Genomic DNA, 19,919 nt, shown 5'->3' with positions numbered 1-19,919 from the left:
ACACAGTAAAACCCCATCTCTACTAAAAATACAAAAAAAAAAAAAAAAAAAAAAACAAGACAGCTGAGCATGGTAGCAGGCACCTGTGATCCCAGCTACTTGGGAGGCTCAGGCAGGAGAATCACTTGAACCCAGGAGGCGGAGGTTGCAATGAACTGAGATTGCGCCACTGCACTCCAGCCTGGGTGACGAGAGCAAGAACCCATCTTAAAAAAAAAAAAAAATCTATTCTGGCTGGGCATGGCGGCTCCCACCTGTAGTCCCAGCACTTTGGGAAGCTGAGGCAGGTGGATCGCTTGCAGCCAGGAGTTGGAGACCAGCCTGGCCAACATGGTGAAGTCTCTACTAAAAATTACAAAAATTAGCCAGGTGTGGTAGCGGGCGCCTGTAATCCCAGCTACGCAGGAGGCTGAGGCAGGAGAATTGCTTGAACCCGGAGGCAGAGGTTGCAGTGAGCTGAGATTGCACCACTGCACTCCAGCCTGGGCGACAGAGGGAGACTCCATCTCAAAAAAAAGTTTATTCCGTGCTTGCTGGATTTTTTGCATGAGTGTTGAAGTTTATCTTTTCCTCCCCCCGGATCTATGAGATGATCACATAGTTTTTTCCTTTAAGCTGGTTAAGATGTATTATATAAATAGATTTTACTAATTTCTTTACACATCTGTAGCAGCCAGAGATTTTTCTAATATTGAACCATCCTTGATTTGACCCCTTTTGATCATCTATTATTTCTTATACACCATTGGGTTTGCTTTGCTAATGTGGAGACTGCATTTTCCAATATATCTTCACACGTTATATTCCATCCCATGTGCTCTTTGCAATGTTATCCTGACATTCCCTCATCAAGAAGTACAGTCCTTTCCCCTCAAATATGGTCTGATCAATAGAATGTGGCCGAAATGATGTGCATGACTTTTGGCGTGGATGAGCAGCAGCTTGAGCTTAAAATGCTGACTTTCCTGATGCTCCCTTTTAGAACCCAGCTGCTATGTTGTAAGACGCCCAAGCTCGGAAGAGGCACTATGTTTAGGTGCTTTGGTCAAGAGTCCCAGCTGAGCCCAGTCTTCAAATTATCCTAGTCTGGGTCTCAGATGAGATTATAGCTAGCATAGTTAGGGAAAAATAAGTGAGCTATATGAATTAGATAGAAAAGAACAAAAACATTAATATTTAGAGATAAAATGATACTCTATGGAGAAAATACAGGATAATCTAAAAACATTTTGACAAGATCATTGAAGACAAGATGAACAGAAAACAGGAGTCTCTAGCTTATGATAATCATGAAGTAACTTGGTCAGATTAACCCTCCTAAAGATAGAAATTATAAAATTTGGACAAACTTTTTTATTTCATTTATTATTTTTTTTTTGAAATGGAGTCTCACTGTGTCACCCAGGCTGTAGTGCAGTGGTGCAACCTCAGCTCACTGCAACCTCCGCCTCCCGGGTTCAATCAATTCTGCCTGCCTCAGCCTCCCGAGTACCTGGGATTCCAGGCACCTGCCACCACGCCCAGCTAGTTTTTGTATTTTTAGTAGAGATGCGGTTTGTTGGCCAGACTGGTCTCGAACTCCTGACCTCAGGTGAAAAAGAATAACTGAACTTTAAGACAGATCAATAGATTAATCTGAAGAACAAAGAGAAAAAAGATTGGAGAAAAAAATAGTGCCTCAGAGACCTGTGGGAAAATATTAAGTGGTCTAACTTATTGTAATTGGAGTTCCAGATGGAGGAGAGAGAGAATGGGACATAAAAATATGTGAAGAAATAATGGCAAAAGCTTCCCAGATTTGGAAAGACATACGTTTACTGACTGAAGAAGCTCAAGAAGCAGCAAGCAGTATAAATATAAAGAAAACCGCTTAGGCAGAGTCATGGGCAAACTGCTAAACTTAAAGCAAAAGTCTTCAAAGAAGCCTGGGAAAATGACATATTACATACCAGATAACAATGATACAAATGATAGCCAACTTCTTATTAAACACTATGGAAGGCAGCAGAACATAGAATACATTGAGGCTGCTAGGAGTTAAAAACTGTCAATTCAGAATTCTGTATATCCAGTGAAACTCGTCTTCAAAAATGAAGGTGGGCCTGGCACAGTGGCTCACATCTGTAATCCCAGCATTTTGGGAGGCCGAGGCAGGAGGATCGCTTGAGCCCAGAAATTTGAGACCAGCCTGGGCAATATAGTGAGACTGCATTTCTGGAAAAACAAAAAAAATGAAGGTGAATTCTAAATCTGTTAAAGACCATCTGTGAAAAACTCAGTAACACTCCACTTAATAGTGAAAAACTGAATGCTCTTTCTCCCTAACATTGGAAACAAGGGAAGAGAAAGTCTGTTCTCACCTCTTCTATTCAATGTTGTACTAAAGGTCTATCCAGAGCGATTAGGCAAGAAAAAGAAAGAAAAGCTATCCAGAGGAAAAGAGGAGTAAAAGCTATCTCTATTCACAGATAAAATGGCTTGTACAAGAATATGCAATTAGAATAAATAGGGTGACTATAGTCAATAACTTAATTGTATATTTTTAAATAATATAATTGGATTATTTGTAGCTTAAAAGATAACTGCTTGAGGGGATGGTTACCCCATTCTCCATGATGTGCTCATTTCATATTGCATGCCTGTATCAAAACATTTCATGTACCCCAGAAATATATTCACCTACTATGTACCTACAAAAATTTTTAAAAATTTAAGAAAACACTAAAAAAAGGAATAAGTGACTTTCACAAGGTTGAAGAATACAAGAGCAATATAAATCAATTTTATTTCTATTCACTAGCAAGGAACTTTCCAAAAATAAAATACATAAAACAATTACATTTGAAATAGCATCAAAAGGAATAAAATACAGTCTGATTTATGATGGTTCAACTTATAATTTTTCAACTTTACAATGGTGCAAAAGTGATGTAGTCAGTAGAAACCATACTTTGAGTACCCATAAAATCATTCTGTTTTCCACTTTCAGCATAGTATTCAATAAATTAAATGAGATAGGAAGCCATGGGTGGGGAGATGCTGGAGTAGAAGCTTGGCAGGAAGTGAGATTGGTGACTGGCAGATGTGGCCATGATGATAAGTACTAGTTTTGAATTAGCCTTCCTTCCCTTCCCTTCCCTCCCTCCCTCCTTTTTGACTGAGTTTCGCTCTTGTTGCCCAGGCTAGAGTGCAATGGCGTGATCTCGGCTCACTGCAACCTCTGCCTCCTGGGTTCAAGCAATTCTCCTACCCCAACCTCTCAAGTGGCTGGGATTACAGGCATGCACCACCACGCCCAGCTAATTTTTTATTTTTAGTAGACATGGGGTTTCTCCATGTTGGTCAGGCTGGTCTTGAACTCCCGACCTCAGGTGATCTGCCCACCTCGGCCTCCCAAAGTGCTGGGATTACAGGCGTGAGCCACCACGCCTGGCCTACTTACCTTCTTTAAAAGATGAGTGTGGCCATTAGCCTTCAGTTCTGGCATGGGATTAGGAATGGCTTACTCCAACTATCGGCATGATTTCCAGGTCCATATCATCTACATGGAAAATATGTCAAAGAGCAGGAGCAGTGACTTCACCTGACAACATCCCAGTGGGAGGAAAAGAGAAACTGTGTTTATTCCTCAGGAATACTGAAGTGCCCTGGAGTAAACTGACATTCTTCTATAACAGTGTTATTTAAAAAAAAAAAAAAAGGCTGGGCGCAGTGGCTCACACCTGTAATCCCAGCATTTTGGGAAGCAATGCTTCCCACCAAAATCCACCACCTCGGGGTGGGTGGATTGCTTGAGGCCAGGAGTTCGAGACCAGCTTGACCAACATGGTGAAATCCCATCTCTACTAAAAATAGAAAAATCAGAGCTGGGCGTGGTGGCTCATGCTTGTAAACCCACCACTTTGGGAGGCTGAGGCGTGTGGATCACCTGAGGTCAGGAGTTGGAGACCAGCCTGGCCAACATGGTGAAACCCCGTCTCTACTAAAAATACAAAAATTAGCCAGGCATGGTGGTTCATGCCTGTAATCCCAGCTACTCAGGAGGCTGAGGCAGGAGAATCACTTGAACCTGGGAGGCAGGGGTTGCAGTGATCTGAGATCGTGCCACTGCACTCCAACCTGGGCAACAGAGTAAGACTCTGTCTCAAAAAAATATACATATATATATATATATATATATATATATATATAAAGTTCTTATTGGATTGGAAAATATAAATGTACACAATATTTAACACTATGTAACCTAAGAGCAAAAGGTTGCTATTATAAAACCAGTTAAATATGTAAACAGATACCTACCATTTTTTATACACTTTGTTCTTTACTCAGACCCAGAAAAAATAAAATCAATGTTTTCAACAAGTGATGATTACTCCCTTTCTTTGTATAGAAATCTTTATCATCCCTCAGACAGTTCCTTCTGGAACAAATCTTCCTCTTTTTCCCCAGCCAGTCCCAGTGGGTTCACCTTTACAGGCTCCGGGAAAATATGTATTGGCCAGGTATGGTGGTGCATGCCTGTAATCCCAGCTACTCGGGAGGCAGGAGAATTCTTGAACCAGGGAGTCGGAGGTTGCAGTGAGCCAAGAACGCAGCACTGCACTCCAGCCTGGGCTGGACTTGGCTGGTTGATGTCAGCCACCTATTGACTTCTTGGAACTGGCACAATGAGCATATGAATCGAGCGGCCACAGTGGCAGAGGTGGAGGCTATGCATGGACTCCTACTTACTAAAACTGATTTAACTACTACTGTCTCTGAAACCTCAACTAAACACTGACAGAGACCAACAGTGAGCTCCCAATGTTGCTCACTTCAGAAGACTACTAGGCCACTTCATAGCAAGTTGACAATGTCGGGCTTCTTTCATCCTAGAAGGGCCAGTGATTTGTTCTCACGTGAACAGATTTACTTTTTCTGGGTAAGGGTTTTTTTTTGTTTTTTTGTTTTTTTGTTTTTTGTTTTTTTTGAGACGGAGTCTCAGGCTGTTGCCCAGGCTGGAGTGCAGTGGCGCGATCTCGGCTCACTGCAAGCTCCGCCTCCCGGGTTCCCGCCATTCTCCTGCCTCAGCCTCCTGAGTAGCTGGGACTACAGGCGCCCGCCACCGCGCCCGGCTAATTTTTTTTTTGTATTTTTAGTAGAGACGGGGTTTCACTGTGGTCTCGATCTCCTGACCTTGTGATCCGCCCGCCTCGGCCTCCCAAAGTGCTGGGATTACAGGCTTGAGCCACCGCGCCCGGCCGTGGGTAAGGGTTTGACTCTGCTGCCCTTAGAGCTTCAGTCACCATCACTACCTGGGGGCTTAGAAAGGTGCGTGAAAGCTGCAGGCTGCTCTGACCAACATCAAGAAGGTTCCGGCCAGGCTCTGTGGCTCACACCTGCAATCTCAGCACTTTGGGAGGCTAAGGTGGATAACTTGAGCTCAGGAGCTTGAGACCAGCCTGGGCAACACAGAGGGACCCTATCTCTACAGAAAACTTTAAAAATTAGCTGGGCGTGGTGCTGCACATCTATAGTCCCAGGTACTTGGGAGGCTAAGGTGGGAGGATAGCTTGAGCGTAGGGGGTCAAGGCTGCAGTAAGCTGAGATTGTGCGCTACTGTACTCCAGCCTGGGCGACACAGCAAGACCGTCTAAAAAAATCTGACATTTATTTAGTGCTTACTATGTACTAGGCACAGCTCTAACTTTACATGTATCAAAGTAATTCAGTCTACAAAACCCTATGGGATAGGCAGTCTTATTAAATTCATTTCATTATAACCTCTCTTATTTTGGGGAGGGCGGATGGAATCTCCCTCTGTTGCTCAAGTTGGAGTGCAGTGGAGTGATCTCAGCTCACTGCAACCTCCGCCTCCCGAGTTCAAGTGATTCTCCTGCCTCAGCCTCCCAAGTAGCTAGGATTACTGGTGAACGCCACCACACCTGGCTAATTTTTTTGTTTTTTTTTTGAGACAGTCTTGCACTGTCACCCAGGCTGGACTGCAGTAGCATAATCTCAGCTCACTGCAACCTCTGCCTCCTGGGTTCAAGCGATTCTCCTGCCTTAGCCTCTTGAGTAGCTGGGACTACAGATGCGCACTAGTAGATGCCCGGCTAATTTTTGTAGTTTTAGTAGAGACAGGGTTTTACCATGTTGGCCAGGCTGGTCTCAAACTCCTGACCTCAGGTGATCTGCCCGCCTCGGCCTCCTAAAGTGCTGGGATTACAGGCATGAGCCAATGCGCCTGGTCACATCTCTTTTCTAACAACAAAAAAATGTGCCAGAAGAGCCAAAGTGGTGCTACCACAGGCTTGCCCAGTTTATTTTTAAGAAACATTACTTTAGGCCAGAGGCGGTGGCTCACACCTGTAATCCCAGCACTTTGGGAGGCAGATCACCTGAGGTCAGGAGTTTGAGACCAGCCTAACATGGTGAAACCCCAGCTCTACCAAAAATACAAAAATTAGCCAGACGTAGTCGCAAGTGCCTGTAATCCCAGCTACTCAGGAAGCTGAGGCAGGAGAGTCACTTGAACCTGGAAGGCAGAGGTTGCAGTGAGCCGAGATCCCGCTACTGCACTCCAGCCTGGGCGACAGAGCAAGACTCTGTCTCAAAAAAAAAAAAAAAAAAAAATTACCTTTGGTTCTAAGTTTTTCTTTCTTTTTCTTTTTTTTTGAGGTGGAGTCTTGCTCTGTCACCCAGTCTAGAGTGCAGTGGCACAATCTCGACTCACTACAACCTTCACCCCCTGGGTTCAAGTGATTCTCCTGCCTCAGCCTCCCAAGTAGCTGCGATTACAGGTGTGCTCCACTATGCTCAGCTAATTTTTTGTATTTTTGGTAGAGACAGGCTTTTGCCATACTGGTCTTGAACTCCTGACCTCCAGTGATCTGCCCGCCCTGGCCTCCCAAAGTGCTGGGATTATGGACTTGAGCCACCATGCCCAGCCATGGCCCTAAGTTTCTTTGTTTCTCTTTCCTTGCTTCTAAAATTAAAGATCTGTCCATCTGGTTTATGAAAGTTACTATTCAAATAAACTGCATGCATCAGAATCAAGACCTCTTTTTTTTTTTTTTCATCTAGTTATCACAATTCAGAAGACTGGCAGGCACAGCTATGACACTTCAATGAGAAAGAGAAACAGCAGAAGTATTTTTGAGGGGCAGTGTTGAACAAGCATAACTTTTTCTTCTTTTCCTCTGTCAACTGAGTTGTGGTTTTTTGGGTTTTTTTGAGACATAGTCTCACTCTGTTGCCCAGCCTGGAGTGCAGTGGTGCGATCTCAGCTCACCACGAACTCCGTCTCCTGGCTTCAAGCGATTCTCCTGTCTCCGCCTCCCGAGTAGCTGGGACTATAGGCTCATGCCACCACGTCCGGCTAATTTTTGTATTTTCAGTAGAGACGGAGTTTTGCCATTTTGTCAGGCTGGTCTCGAACTCCTGACCTCAGGTGATCCACCCGCCTCAGCCTCCCAAAGTGTTGGGATTACAGGCGTGAGCGACCGCGCTCGGCCCCTCCCCTGCTTTTTACTGATCAACTTTTGTTAAGCATTCTGTGGTCCACGGAAGAAAAACCCAAACACCAAAGAACAGTAAACTCGCACAACCAGCCTTCCAGCAATCAATATTCTGGATTCCAGAATGACTGAGGTTGGACTTTGTTAATCATCGAAGGCTGATATCTGAGAAACTCTTCCCCTCCCTTACCTTTATAGGCCACTTTTCTCTCAGTAATGCTGAAACGCTGACTTAACAGTTGTTTCCCGGTCTAGCATTTAATAGGTAATCAATAATGTTTGCTGAATGTCAATAGCTAAACGTTAGTGACCTCTTAAAAGGGTCTAGCAGAGTAAATCTTCGGCTTTACATCATTCTTCGATCCAAAGGGCCCAAAATAGGAAAAGCTCTCTCCACTAAATCAGTTTCCTAAATTAGGGATCTCAAACTAGCAAAATTTCAGAAAACTTTTGGAACTTTCTGTCAAGAGCATACTAAAAAAATTTATCTTTTGTCGTTTACTATAATTAAAACCATAAAACAGCATTTTGCAAGGAAATTTTAAAAATTAAGAATAAGGCATAATTCCTTTTCCAGAGAGGTAGACACAAAAATATTCTGAAAAGTTTTTGTAATGCATTAAAACAACAGCATAACAGTTTATTAACACTCTGTTACGTTTGTTTTTTCTTTTCTTTTTTTTTTTTTTTTTTGAGACGGAGTTTTGCTCATGCTGCCCAGGCTGGAGTGCCATGACGCGATCTCGGCTCACCGCAACCTCTGCCTTCCGGGTTCAAGCGATTCTCCTGCCTCAGCCTCCCGAGTAGCTGGGATTACAGGCATGCGCCACCACACGCGGCTACTTTTGTATTTTTTTTAGTAGAGACGGGGTTTCTCCGTGTTGGTCAGGCTGGTCTCGAACCCCCGATCTCAGGTGATCCGCCCGCCTGGGCCTCCCAAAGTGCTGGGATTACAGGCGTGAGCCACCGCGCCCAGCCACCTTGTTATGTCTCATTGTAAATCCGTTTCTGTAGAAAATCCTTCCACATGGGTTAAAGGACACAACTCAATGTTACTTTATGGGATTAAGAAAAACCTGAGTAAGGCCGGGCGCGGTGGCTCACGCCTGTAATCTCAGGACTTTGGGAGGCCGAAGCGGAGGATCACTTGAGCCCAGAAGTTTAAGACCAGCCTGAGCCTCATAGTGAGTCCTCTTCTCTTCAAGCCGAGCGTGGTGGCGCGCGCCTGTGGTCCCAGCTGCCCCAGAGGCTGAGGTTGGAGAATCACTTGAACCCCAGGGTTGGAGGCTGCAGTAGGTCGAGATCGCGCCACTGCACTACAGCCTGGGCCACAGAGCGAGACCCCCGTCTCAATCTCGGGGAAAAAAAAAAAAGACTCCATCTCCATAAAAAAAATATTTAAAAAAAGCTGAGGAAGGAAAACAGGCCCGCGTCGGTCAACGTCAAGTGGCCGGAGTTGAGTTGACAGCGCCGCCACTGATCGATGAAACGGCCTCCCGCGAGCACCCAGCTGCTCATGGCCTCCGGAAGCGGACGTGGGGCGGGGCGGGGCGGGGCAGGGTACCGCTCCTAAGGAGAAACGGAACCCCGGGCAGCCTCCCTCTCTCCCGGCAGCCTCAGGAACGCGTTCCGAGACACCCCTAGCCACAAGTCAGGACCGCGTACAAGATGGCGGCGCGTCACGTGGGCAGCGCGGTGACGCAGGACGGCGGCCCGCGCGGAGGCAGCGCCGTAGCTTCTCCCCAGCACACACTTGTACTCAGTTTTCCCCCCCCCGCCCCCGCCCCCGCCCCCGCCCCCGCTCCCGCCCCCGGCTTGGTGTAGATCATGCCGCCAGTGGCGGCCCTGACTGCCGAGCAAACGGTACCTTAGGACAGTTGGCTGTTAAGTGACACTAATTCTCCCCGCCCCACCTGACCCCCGAGAAGGAGGCTAGTCCCCCGCTGCGTGAGGGGGTGGGGACGTGGGTAGTGAATTCCGATCTACCTGGGAGGGGGGAGTGGAAGTTCCCGCCCTGGAGAGCGGCGAGGCAGCAGCCACAGGTAAGTGGGGGGCGGGGAGGGACGTGCCCCATGGCCCGGGCGGGGAAGGACGCGGGAACGTGGCGCCGGCGGGGACGCAGAGCGGGTCGCGCGCCGAGTGGGGGTCGCGCGCGGTGGTGGCGGTGGGGGAGGGGCGCAGCGGAAGGGGGAGGGGCCGCCCGCGCTTCCGGCCCCCGCGCTTTGGTGCTGCGCTGAGCCCTTCCAGTAGTGTGTAGCGTTCCCCTCGCTCCCAAATAAAAGTAAAGCTGGAAACCGCCCGCCGCGGGGTGGCTTTCGCCTCAGGAGCCGTCCTTTGCGGTCGCAGGCGCGAGCTCTCCGTGGGAGGTTTCGAGGTTGGGCCAGGAGCCTGGCGGAGGGCGGCGCGGCTATGGCCTCGGCGCGGTGTCCGCCGAGCGGAACCCGGGTCTGGTTAACCCCGCGACAGGGTCCTCTAAGCGCGTCGGCGCTGGCGACCCTGAGGGAAGAGGTGCCCATTACCCTCCTGGAGCTTGCAGTCTAGCGGGCAACAGAAGCACGGCATCGCGCACGCCCCAGACAATTCTGGAGAGATGTGCCTGGCAGCGGAGACAGAGTAGGGACAGTAGGGGGCTTTCCCCCTGCCTGGGAATGACACATGGGTGTCTGTTCCCTTTTGGATGGGCGACCCAGCCGTGGGTGACTTTCTCTTTTTGTATGTCATAAAACGAAGCCCGGCATTTCTCAGTTTCATCGATGCTTTGCAGCGGGCAGCTGAATCGCTTTGAAATGACTGCAATGTGAAATGTCTGGTTGTGGCGTTAGTGTTTTGGAGAGCATTGATTGGGCGGGTGGTACTCTTTGAGAACCTTTAGGCTTTAGAAGCTCGGCGTGGATCTGGCAGGCATCTTTGTCGGACTGGCCTCACCTGTGATGAGTCTGTAGGTATTTATGTCGCAGAATGCATTTTAACCTGAGGTTTTTGTTAACAGAAATGCGTTCTTCTAAAATGCTGTTTTTTCTTTGGAGTTTATCATGTGCAGTTACCTCCGTGTCTTAATTAGAATCAGTACTGTTCCCCTAAAGTCGAATGTGTTAGCTCTTTAATACTTGCCAGTATCTTTTAGGTTTGGTCTGTGAGCTATCTGTCCGTTCCTACCCGATCACCAGCAGGTGGCAGTCCCTTCTGACTTTAAATTTAGGCTGTGCTATCTTTGCCAGTTTTTTGGGGGGTTTTTTTGTTTTGTTTTTAAATAGAGATGGTGTCAGAGGCGTGTGAACCAGAACAACTCCATCTTAAACAGGAGCTGGGTAAAATGAGGCTGAAACCTACTGGACTGCATTCCCAGACGGTTAAGGCATTCGAAGTCACAGGAGGAGACAGATCAGCACAAAATACAGGTCATAAAGACCTTGCTGATAAAACAGGTTGCAGTAAAGCCGACCAAAACCGACATGGCCCCAAGAGGGACCTCTGGTCATCCTCACTGCTACACTCCCATCAGCGCCATTTACAAATCCTATGGCAATGTCAGGAAGTTATCCTTTATGGTCTAAAAAGGGAAGGCGTGAATAGTCCACCCCTTGTTTAGCATATCACTGAGAAACAGCCATAAAAATGGGTAACCAGCAGCCCTCGGGGCTGCTCTGTCTATGGAGTAGCCATTCTTTTTATTCCTTTACTTTCTTCATAATTTTGCTTTTACATCGCACTGTGGACTTGCCCTGAATTATTTCTTGTGCGAGATCCAAGAACCCTCAGTTGGAGTCTGGATCGGGATTCCTGTCCTGTAACATTTCTGGCAACCACAAAAGGACTATAGTGCAAAAACCCTGACCCAATGGCTACCTTTGGGTAAGTGTCGGGGTCCTGTAACATATTTGTGGTGGCCGCAGAAGCGACTATATTGCAGAAACAACAGTATTTATGTCTAGGAGTCTCTCCTAAGACAGAGTGGGTTAGAGGCCCCCCTTTTTTTTTTTTTTTTTTTTTTTTATTGAGACAGAGTCTTGCTCTGCCGCCCAGGCTAGAGTGCAGTGGCGTGATCTTGGCTCACTGCAAGCTCCGCCTCCCGGGTTCACGCCATTCTCCTGCCTCAGCCTCCCGAGTAGCTGGGACTACAGGCGCCCGCCACCTCGCCCAGCTAGTTTTTTTGTATTTTTTAGTAGAGACGGGGTTTCACCGTGTTAGCCAGGATGGTCTCGATCTCCTGACCTCGTGATCCGCCCATCTCGGCCTCCCAAAGTGCTGGGATTACAGGCTTGAGCCACCGCTCCCGGCCAGAGGCCCCTCTTAGTAAAAGGCAAGGACACTTGACCGACCCTGGGTTGGAGGCCCTTCTAAGATGTAGGGAGTTAGAGTCCCCTCTGAGTTAAGTCCCTGTCATCTAAGAACAGGTTTGGCACTATGGGATGTTAACTGCTGTTCTTTTTGGATTAATCTGTCTTACGCTGTTTGTTGATGGCTGTGGGTGACAGGGTTAGGTATGTACAGGATGGTGGGACATGGGGAGCTTTTTCCTCCCTAAAAGGGGAAACTTGAGAGCTGATGGGACTGCTGGAAAAGGCTCATTTGCTACGGACAAGCGGCGTCTTGAGGTTTTCATCGTCGGCTGCAATGAGTGGGTCTTTTTCTCTGGCCTCCCTAAGCTCATCAGCTTCCCCACCCTGCTACAGGCAATACTTTTCTTCTCTACTTCGAGTTTCTTATATTTTCTATTACTCAGGGCGACCACCTTGCCTAGAGACTACATATTGAAATTCCAAGTCGGAGGTTGAATTAAAGATGACAGGCCCATCTGGGGGCAGATTTAAGCCTTGCTAGTTTGATATTGGGTGCTAAGCGGAGTGGCTGATGTCTTTGTTTTATCACACGTATTTTGCTCTGGCCAGAACGAAAAAAAGATAATTTTCCTTTATGATAATGCTTGGCCCCCAGGGCAGTGATGCCGCGAGCTTGAACACTAGGACCACTAAGGGAAAGGGAGCCCAGAAGCCTGGGATGCTGGCAAAAGGGTAAGAATTTATTACCAGTCAGATTTCTGGCTTCTCTCTCACTGTACAAATGGTTAAGTGAATGGTTTTTTTAAAAAAAAAAAATCAGCCTGGCATGGTGGCTCATGCCTGTAATCCCAGCACTTTGGGAGGCTGAGGCGGGTGGATCCCCTGAGGTCAGGAGTTTGAGACTAGCCATAGCCAACACGGTGAAACCCTGTCTCTGCTAAAAATACAGAAAATTAGCCTGGTGTGGAGGCACGTGTGCCTGTAGTCCTAGCTACTTGTATGGAGGCTGAGGCAGGAGAATTGCTTGACCTGGGAGGCAGAGGTTGCACTGAGCTGAGATAGCGCCATTGTACTCCAGCCTGGGCGACACAGCCAGACTCTGTCTCAAAAAAATAATAATAATAATAATGAATAAATCAGTGTTTATCTCCTCTGTAAAGTTTTGATTAATGTGAAAAAGAATTCTAAGGCTAGTCTTAAGCTGGTGTATTTTGTGCTTTGAATTCATTTTTCTGTGTCAAAGGGTACTTTAGGATAAAACACAGGCTTAGAACACCTGTAAGTGGATCATGAGGTCAGAAGATCAAGACCATCCTGACCAACATGGTGAAACCCCATCTCTACTAAAAATACAAAAATTATCTGGGTGTGGTGACGTGCGTCTGTAGTCCCAGCTACTCGGGAGGCTGAGGCAGGAGAATCTCTTGAACCCAGGAGGCGGAGGTTGCAGTGAGCCGAGATTGTGCCGCTGCATCCAGCCTGGCAACAGAGTGAGACTCTCTCTCAAAAAAAATAAATAAATAAAAAGCCCGCTTTTCAAGATGACCCAGCAAGCTGGTCAGTAACATACTTGGCTGCAGGTCCCTGAAACAAATGAAAGATTGGATGAAGTCTCCACCTTGTTTTATGTCCTTGGGAACTTGACCTTTTAACCTTGCGTGGTACTTTCTTTTGGTCCCCATCTTCAGGGAACAGGAATTTCAGGGTTCATGTCATGGTTAGCTCTAAAAATCATGTTAAATAGTTAAAAGCTGTTATAATATAAGCTCAAAATTAACTACTTTAGACTCCTTCTGGGAAAGTGAACAGAGACTGCCCTGTGCTGTAGCTCAGTAGCTAAGTTCTTGCACTTTCTTTCTTTTTTTTTTTTTTTTTTTTTTTTTGAGTTGGAGTCTCGCTCTGTTGCCCAGGCTGGAGTGCAGTGGCACGATCTCGGCACACTGCAATCTCCACCTGCCAAGTTCAAGCAATTTGCCTGCCTCAGCCTCCCAAGTAGCTGGGACTACAGGTGTGTGCCACTACGCCGAGCTAATTTTTGTATTTTTAGTACAGATGGGGTTTCATCATATTGGGCAGGCTGGTCTCAAACTCACGACCTCAGGTGATCTGCCTGCCTCAGCCTCCTAAAGTGCTGGGATTACAGGCATGAGCCACTGCACCCAGCCAGCCTTTGCACTTTCACGGCAGCAGTCTGGGTTCAGTTCCCCACCTAGGAAGTAAGTCGTTTCTGGTTTAATATCTGTGTGACCTTATCTATTCTATTCTCTGTGAACTGTTTTATATTTTCGTTTTTCTAAGCACCTGGGAGGTTACCTTTGATAAAGTTCAAAAGCCGGAAATACCAGCCATTTGGCATAGAAACTTCTAAAAGGACTTTATTAAAGAGTGCTATGGTTAAAATAAGTTTAATTAAAAGCAGATGTTCAAGCTGTAACAGTCTGGACTCCTTGGGAAAAACGAAGCATCGGAGACCCCTTTCTTGGCCCTGTTCTTCCAAGGGCTCCACCCCGAATCCAGTAATTCAATTAAGAAATTTAAAAACTGGCAGATGAAAAATCTTACAACCACTGTAGTCATCTTCTTCTGTCTTTCTGTGTAGCTATATAGGTGTTGTGTGTAATATGTATATAAAAGAGCTCTGATTAATCGGCTTAAACAAAAACATTTAAATCAAATATTTTGAAAGCAAAATAAAAACTAACGCCTTTTAGTTCATGTAACTTTAGTAATCTTTGGGAAAGAAAAGCAGCTTTAAAATTATTGATAAAAATGTTAGTCTTAAGTATGCAGGTCAGGTACTAAGTTTGTTAAATGATTTAAGGCCTTAAACTGTTTCAATGACTTTTTTTTCTTTCTTTTTTTTTTGTTTTTTTTTGTTTTGAGACAGAGTCTCGCTCTGTTGCCCAGGCTGGAGCGCAGTGGTGCAATCTTGGCTCACTGCAAGCTCTGCCTGCCAGGTTCATGCCATTCTGCCTCAGCCTCCCAAGTAGCTGGGACTACAGGCGCCCGCCACCACGCCCGGCGAATTTTTTTGTATATTTAGTAGAGACGAGGTTTCACTGTGTTAGCCAGGATGGTCTCGATCTCCTGACCTCGTGATCTACCCGCCTCGGCCTCCCAAAGTGCTGGGATTACAGGCGTGAGCCACCATACCCAGCCTGTTTCTTTGACTTGTAAAAATTGTTCAGTTTACCCTACCTTAAAGCCATTAGATTATAGATAAGGCCTGGGGACATGTGGAGTTAGCCACACCCCTAGCTGTGCTGAAGAGTCAGCTCTTATCTGCACTTCTGCCTGGTGTGTCCTAGGCTAGGCTCTACACCTAGTACATAATTAAAATTCCTTACTAACCAGGGTTTTCACCAAAAGTAAAAGTCGCTAAAAGTTAAAATTGGAACATGTGATTGAGACTGTTGAAGAGTCAGTTTTACATGTAAGGTGTGTAAGGAAAGTAGAATGTACTTTTGGTAAAAGATTATAAGAAGGCATGGAAATGTGGGGGTTTTTTGGCTAAAGGGTTAAAGAATTGTTCTAAGTTGGCCGGGCGCAGTGGCTCAAACCTGTAATCCCAGCACTTTGGGAGGTCGAGGCGGGCGGACCTCCTGAAGTTAGGAGTTTGAGACCAGCCTGGCCAACATGGTGAAACCCCATCTCTACCAAAAAATACAAAAGTTAGCTGCTGGGCATGGTGGTGCACACCTGTAGTCCCATCTATTCCAAAGGCTGAGGCAGGAGAAGCGCTTGAACCTAGCGGGGGAGGCTGCAGTGATCCGAGATTGCACCATTGCACTCCATCCAGCCTGGGTGCCAGAGCAAGACTCCATCTCAAAAAAAAAAAAAAAAAAATCATACAGGAGGCATTATCAAATGTGAAATGGTGTTTTGCTTTGTATTATATTTACATAACTATATTATTGGTATATGTTCCAAAGTTACGGAAAACTCCTGTAATTCTAATATGATTTAGTGTGTGTTAATAATTATAATCGTGATGCAAAATATTGTGTGCCACAGAAGTAACCACATTTCCTTATCATTTGTGGCTTTAATAGTGGCTCTCCTAAAACTTTTTATCATCCACAGACAATTGCTGTCTTGTTTTAATCCTGTTTAGAAGATGGTTTATAGGCCGGGCGCGGTGGCTCAAGCCTGTAATCCCAGCACTTTGGGAGGCCGAGACGGGCGGATCACGAGGTCAGGAGATCGAGACCATCCTGGCTAACACAGTGAAACCCCGTCTCTACTAAAAATACAAAAACTTAGCCGGGCGAGGTGGCAGGCGCCTGTAGTCCCAGCTACTTGGGAGGCTGAGGCAGGAGAATGGCGTAAACCCGGGAGGCGGAGCTTGCAGTGAGCTGAGATCCGGCCACTGCACTCCAGCCTGGGTGACAGAGCGAGACTCCGTCTCAAAAAAAAAAAAAAAAAAAAAAAAAAGAAGATGGTTTATAATCAGCTATAGAACTCTAGCAGGTGTTCTTTTTGTTTTTTTTTTGAGACGGAGTCTTGCTCTGTCACCCAGGCTGGAGTGCAGTGGTGCTATTTCGGCTCACTGCAAGCTCTGCCTCCCGGGTTCATGCCATTCTCTTGCCTCAGCCTCCTGAGTAGCTGGGACTACAGGCACCCGCCACCGTGCCCAGCTAATTTTTTGTATTTTTAGTAGAGATGGGGTTTCACCGTGGTCTCGATCTTCTGACCTTGTGATCCGCCTGCCTCGGCCTCCCAAAGTGCTGGGATTACAGGCGTGAGCCACCGCGCCCGGCCAGCAGGTGTTCTTAAATGCAAGTTTCTAATAACTTTGGAAATTGTAACATTGGAATAGAGGAAACAACTTTCAGAACTCTCATGAAGAGCTAGAATGTTCATGAATATCAAATGAAACAGTTAACTGAATCAGCTGAACCAATAGAAAACTGAAGTAATCTTTTTAACTTGGATTAAAATGCTGCTGATCCTTTTTTGTTTTTCAGAGTCAAGGAAACTTTTCATTTGAGCTATTTACAGTTTGTAGCAATTGAGTAAAGTATATTGCTGTGAACGAAATTTGGAACATATTTGTTTCTCTATATCAGATTTCTCCAGAATTTAGAAACTAGTTGTGAGTATTCTTAACTTATGGCAATGTAGTTATTCACATAAGTGCAATAAGAATCTGTTTTCTTTTGTAACAGGATACAATTGGAGAAATTGGTTATTTTACCAAGGCTTTGACTGGAATGGTGTGCTTTCCTTTAAGGAATCAAACTTGACTTGTAGAGCCAATAAAAGCCCTTTGGGGAACTTGTCTCATACCTTGCCTACACAGTTCCTGTACGAGGTTTCTGACCTATGGTAAGTAAAGAATGTCACTTTCTCACCTGTCCAGGAACCCCAAGTTATCTTGGGACCTCAAAAGGAGAGAAATTTACCCAACTTATAGGTATTTGAGGATACAAACCCATGTCAGGGCTCGGCTTTTAAAAAAGTCTTATCTGAGATTCCTTATGAAACAGAGTTCCATCAAAGCCAATTAAAAAGCCTATGTGAAAAATCATTATTCTTGCTGCACTTTATACAAACAATCAGGCCAAATATAATAAAGCAAATCAGTCTTACCGTAATTTGTCTTTAGTAAAAATGGGAAACTGGAAAGAGAAATACTATGTTTCAAAAACTGTGGTATGCTTGTTATTAAATTCTAGTCTCCTTAATTGTTTTTAAGTTTGTTTCTGCAATTTAGGCTAACTCTGCTTATTCTTGTAAACCAACCAGTAATCTCTAACTGTTGCTCAGAAGAAACAAGAAGGATGGGTAATTTTAAAAATCTGGATAAGTATTCTAATTCTGGGCACATTACAATCAGCTAACAACCCCGTATCAGCTTAGTTCCAACAGTTGCCCAGTTAATGAAAAGCCTTCTAATTTAGTTTTTTACTTGGAATAACTTTACTTGTTTTGCTTTACTCTTCTTTTTTTTCCTTTCTTTTTGAGACAGAGTCTGGTTCTGTTGCCCAGGCTGGGCTGCAGTGGCACCATCTTGCCTCACTGTGGCCTCCGCCTCCCAGGTTCAAGCAATTCTCCTGCCTCAGCTTCCCAAGTAGAATTACAGGCACACGCCACAACGCCCAGCTAACTTTTGTATTTTTAGTAGAGACAGGGTTTCACCATGTTGGCCAGGCTGGCCTCGAACTCCTGACCTCAGGTAATCCACCCACCTCGGCCTCCCAAAGTGCTGGATTACAGGTGTGAGCCACTGTACCCAGCCTATTTTGCTTTACTCTTGTGGAATATATTGCTGTTATACTTTTTGCATAGGAATACAGGACAAGCTTACTGAATGTTTTCTTTTTTTTTTTTGAGACGGAGTCTTGCTGTGTCGCCCAGGCTGGAGTACAGTGGCATGATCTCTGCTTACCGCAAGCTCAGCCTCCAGAGTTCACGTCATTCTCTTGCCTCAGCCTCCAGAGTAGCTGGGACTACAGGCACCCACCACCACGTCCAGCTAATTTTTTGTATTTTTTGTAGAGACAGGGTTTCATTGTGTTAGTCAGGATGGTCTCGATCTCCTGACCTCGTGATCTGCCTGCCTCGGCCTACCAAAGTGCTGGGATTACAGGCGTGAGCCACTGTGCCCGGCCTGAATGTTTTCTTATTAATCTTCCAGATACCACCTTTTGTCGAAACTCGAGTTATGAATGAACCTTACCATACTGATGCTTTCTGACTGAGCTCCTTTCTACCCTGAATGCGATAGACCCTCATAGGCAGGCAGGAATATCATTGCCCCTGTTTAGCCTGAAGAAGTTATAGAAGGTGGATCTTCGTCCCTCTGCAACCCTTAGGATTAAGGGTTCTCTTATAAAAGGTGGGGGGAATGTCAGAGTGTGTGAACCAGAGCAACTCCATCATAAGCAGGCTGGGTAAAATGGGGCTAAAACCTACTGACCCTGCATTCCCAGATGGTTAAGGCATTCTAAGTCACAGGATGAGATAGGAGGTCAGCACAAAATACAAGGCATAAAGACTTTAAAGGCCGGGCGCGGTGGCTCAAGCCTGTAATCCCAGCACTTTGGGAGGCCGAGACGGGCAGATCACGAGGTCGGGAGATCGAGACCATCCTGGCTAACACGGTGAAACCCCGTCTCTGCTAAAAAATACAAAAAACTAGCCGGGCGTGGCAGCGGCGCCTGTAGTCCCAGCTACTTGGGAGGCTGAGGCAGAAGAATGGCGTGAACCCGGGAGGCGGAGCTTGCAGTGAGCTGAGATCCGGCCACTGCACTCCAGCCTGGGCGACAGAAGAGACTACGTCTCAAAAAAAAGAAAAAAAAAAAAAAAAAAAGACCTTGATACAACAGGTTGCAGTAAAGGAGCCGGCCAAAACCCACCGAAACCAAAATGGCCTGAGAGTGACCTGTGGTCGTCATCATTGCTATACTCCCACGAGCGCCATGACAGTTCACAAATGCCATGGCAAAGTCAGGAAGTTACCCTGTATGGTTTAAAAAGGGGAGGCATGAAAAATCCACCCCTTGTTTAGCATATCATCAACAACCATAAAAATGGACAACCAGCAGCCCTCAGGGCTGCTCTATGGAGTAGCCATTCTTTTATTCCTTTATTTTTTTAATAAACTTGCTTTTACTTCACACTGCGGGCTTGCCCTAAATTATTTCTTGTGCGAGATCCAAGAACCCTCTGTTGGGGTCTGGATCGGGATCCCTGTCCTGTAACAGTAGCGTCTCACTGTGTTGCTCAGATTGATCTCAAACTCCTGAGCTCAAGCGATCTTATCGCCTCTGTCTCCCCAAGTGCTGGGATTACAGGTATGAGCCAACACACTCGACTGTATTTCTGCAAGTTTTGTTGTGCCTGAATTCCTTCATTCCTTTTTTCTCTTTTTTTTTTTTTTGAGATGGAGTTTCACTCTTGTTGCCAGGCTGGAGTGTAGTGGTGTGATCTCAGCTCACTGCAACCTCCACCTCCTGGGTTTAAGTGATTCTCCTTCCTCAGCCTCCCAAGTAGCTGGGATTACAGGTGTGTGCCACCACCCCTGGCTAATTTTGTAGTTTTAGTAGAGACCGAGTTTCACCGTGTTGGTCAGGTTGGTCTCGAACTCCTGACCTCAAGTGGTCCACCCACCTCGGCCTCCCAAATTTCTGGT

The 19,919-nt window shown here is 46.1% G+C and overlaps 1 protein-coding gene, 1 long non-coding RNA gene and 1 other non-coding gene across 14 annotated transcripts in view; 1 reads left to right on the top strand and 2 right to left on the bottom strand.

The window, feature by feature from the left end:
* Positions 1-253: 253 nt before the first annotated feature.
* LOC139356762 (uncharacterized) lies at positions 254-9,631 on the bottom strand. Of its 2 annotated transcripts, none has more exons than XR_011609157.1 (3): positions 9,489-9,631; positions 3,443-3,583; positions 254-2,214 (listed from the first exon to the last, which is right to left on the bottom strand). It is a non-coding gene; the product is annotated as an uncharacterized lncRNA (long non-coding RNA). The 2 variants fall into 2 exon arrangements; XR_011609158.1 differs by lacking the exon at positions 9,489-9,631 and adding an exon at positions 7,693-9,276.
* On the bottom strand, positions 4,405-4,527 carry LOC112425296 (small nucleolar RNA SNORD22). The gene has a single exon (XR_003016366.1). It is a non-coding gene; the product is annotated as a small nucleolar RNA SNORD22 (small nucleolar RNA).
* LOC105474364 (activating transcription factor 1) overlaps positions 9,299-19,919 on the top strand; it is a 69,108-nt gene continuing 58,487 nt past the window's right edge. The window contains exons 1-3 of one of the 11 annotated variants that reach the window (XM_071071722.1): positions 9,300-9,544; positions 12,438-12,514; positions 16,951-17,110. In XM_071071722.1, the coding sequence (XP_070927823.1) occupies positions 17,108-17,110 (3 nt within the window). In that variant the 5' untranslated portion in view covers positions 9,300-9,544; positions 12,438-12,514; positions 16,951-17,107. Of the gene's footprint in view, positions 9,545-9,747; positions 10,441-12,437; positions 12,515-16,950; positions 17,111-19,919 lie in introns of those variants that run through there. The other 10 variants (XM_071071720.1, XM_071071727.1, XM_071071723.1 and 7 more) reach the window with 10 other exon arrangements.

The sequence above is a fragment of the Macaca nemestrina genome, chromosome 10 (assembly GCF_043159975.1).
Source record: "Macaca nemestrina isolate mMacNem1 chromosome 10, mMacNem.hap1, whole genome shotgun sequence".
In the NCBI taxonomy this organism is placed as follows: Eukaryota; Metazoa; Chordata; class Mammalia; order Primates; family Cercopithecidae; genus Macaca; species Macaca nemestrina.
Note: the sequence above shows the minus strand (reverse complement) of the source record. Positions and strands in the feature narration are given on the sequence as shown.